At 38.6% G+C, this 1,794-nt stretch overlaps 1 protein-coding gene across 1 annotated transcript in view; it reads right to left on the bottom strand.

The window, feature by feature from the left end:
* Positions 1–459: 459 nt before the first annotated feature.
* CDNF (cerebral dopamine neurotrophic factor) overlaps positions 460–1,794 on the bottom strand; it is a 26,424-nt gene continuing 25,089 nt past the window's right edge. The window contains exon 3 of the mRNA XM_012660906.1: positions 460–638. Within this exon, the coding sequence (XP_012516360.1) occupies positions 460–638 (179 nt within the window). The remainder of the gene's footprint in view (positions 639–1,794) is intronic.

Raw genomic sequence — 1,794 nt, 5'->3', positions numbered from 1 at the left:
GTTTTGATTATGTTAGGTAATAATTTGGGGTTGAAGCTGTGTGTTAGATAAGCTAATCATTGTTTCTTTTGTCCTAGTCAAATACAGTGTAAAATCATGTGCAGAGAGGAGCCTTCCAGTATTCTCTTCCGTCTTGGAATCAACTTACTTCATCAATTTTTCAGCACTTCACTTTTCCCAGTTTTAGGAGACGGGCAATGATCATTTATGTAGGCCTTCCAAGAAAAGTATGAGAAAAGTACTTTTAAGTTTTGGTATGCTGCAAATGTCAGATGTCAGTAATATTAGTAGTTTTAGTCATAAACTCATAAAGTAACAAAATGCAGAGGTATGATATTGACACAAAAAGTATGAGATCAAATACAGTGCAGTTCCTAGTCAGCCTTCATGAACATGTCCACATACTAGACAGTCTTTTTCTTTTTTCTAATCACAAGTCATGGTGTGCCCCGTTCAAGGTCAGAGTTCTGTTCTGGGGTGTGTGGCTGCGTACTTGGGGGCCAGTTCTTTGATCAGATTCACGTAGTCGGTTTTTTCGGCACAAGCTCTGCACTCTTCCCCCCAGCTACGAAGGATCTGCTTCAGCTCTGCTACTCTCATCTTCCCCAGGTCGACGGAAGCCAAGTCCAATTTCTTTTCTAAATGTCAAAAAGGAAAAGCACAATTGAAAAACAAAACCAAAAAAAAAAAAAAAAACCCCTCTAAGGAAAACGTAGCACAACTACTCTCTGTATCCGCAGGTTCCACATCCGCGGATTCAACCAACCACGGATCAAAAGTATTCGAAACAGAAAAAGAACAATACAACAATTTTAACAGTACAGTATAACAACTATTGACATAGCATTTACATTTTATCAGGTATTATAAGTAATCTAGAAATGATTTAAAGTATATGAGAGTATGTGCATAGGTTATATGCAAATACTTGTGCGTAAGGATTTTAGTATCCAAGTGGAGTCCTAGAACCAATGCTCCACAGGTACGCAGGGACAAGTGCATATGCAAAACTATTGGAACAGTTCGTGTTTTTATCTGACTTTCTCTCCAAGAGATTATACTTGCATCAAACAAGGTAACAAGGAAAGCCATAAAAGGCAGTCGATGCCTTTGGGATGGCCTTGGTTTGCGGCCGATTGAAAGCCGTAGACCATAAAACGCAGCAAATTGTGATTCACTTTTTCTACGAAGATATATTTTCCTTAAAGCAGATGAGCAAACACATGACAAAACACTATCAAGTTTTAAATAAAAATGTAAAAAAAAACCCAAACAGCTTGTCAAAATTAGGAGCATTCTCATTGAACCTGAATTGTTTTGGACCTCTGTTTAAACCCCCCTGCTGCCCCACCCCTAATGGGATTATTAAATCATGACAGCATTCTTTGACAGCCCTTTGCGGTTGGTATACCCACTTCTCCAATGCTAGTGCTTCGGTGCCAGCCAACCTGGCTCCTATAATTCTTGCCAGTGATGCTTGTTATCAACATCTAACTCCTCTAGCAAGACTACTGTTTCCTTGTTTACATATTATGGGCAGAAAATATCAATAACTCAGCTACTTCTCCATTGCTGAGCCTAAAATAGAAAAAAAAAATAAGCTCATCTATAATACACTAATGATTATAATTTACCCATCAGAAAGGGTTAAACTTTTCCTCTTTCAAAGGAAACTCTCTTTGACCCCTCCTGCCTGCCAGGTATTTGCTTTGGACACAAATACAACCTTCAAGTTTACTTATTAAACCAGTAGTGGCAGCCCAGGACGTTTTCAGCTTGACTTCTCTTTAAAAA

Source organism: Propithecus coquereli, unplaced genomic scaffold, assembly GCF_000956105.1.
Source record: "Propithecus coquereli isolate 6110/MARCELLA unplaced genomic scaffold, Pcoq_1.0 Scaffold69, whole genome shotgun sequence".
NCBI classification, from domain to species: domain Eukaryota; kingdom Metazoa; phylum Chordata; class Mammalia; order Primates; family Indriidae; genus Propithecus; species Propithecus coquereli.
The sequence above is the reverse complement of the archived record's forward strand: the minus strand, read 5'-3'. Positions and strand labels throughout refer to the sequence as shown.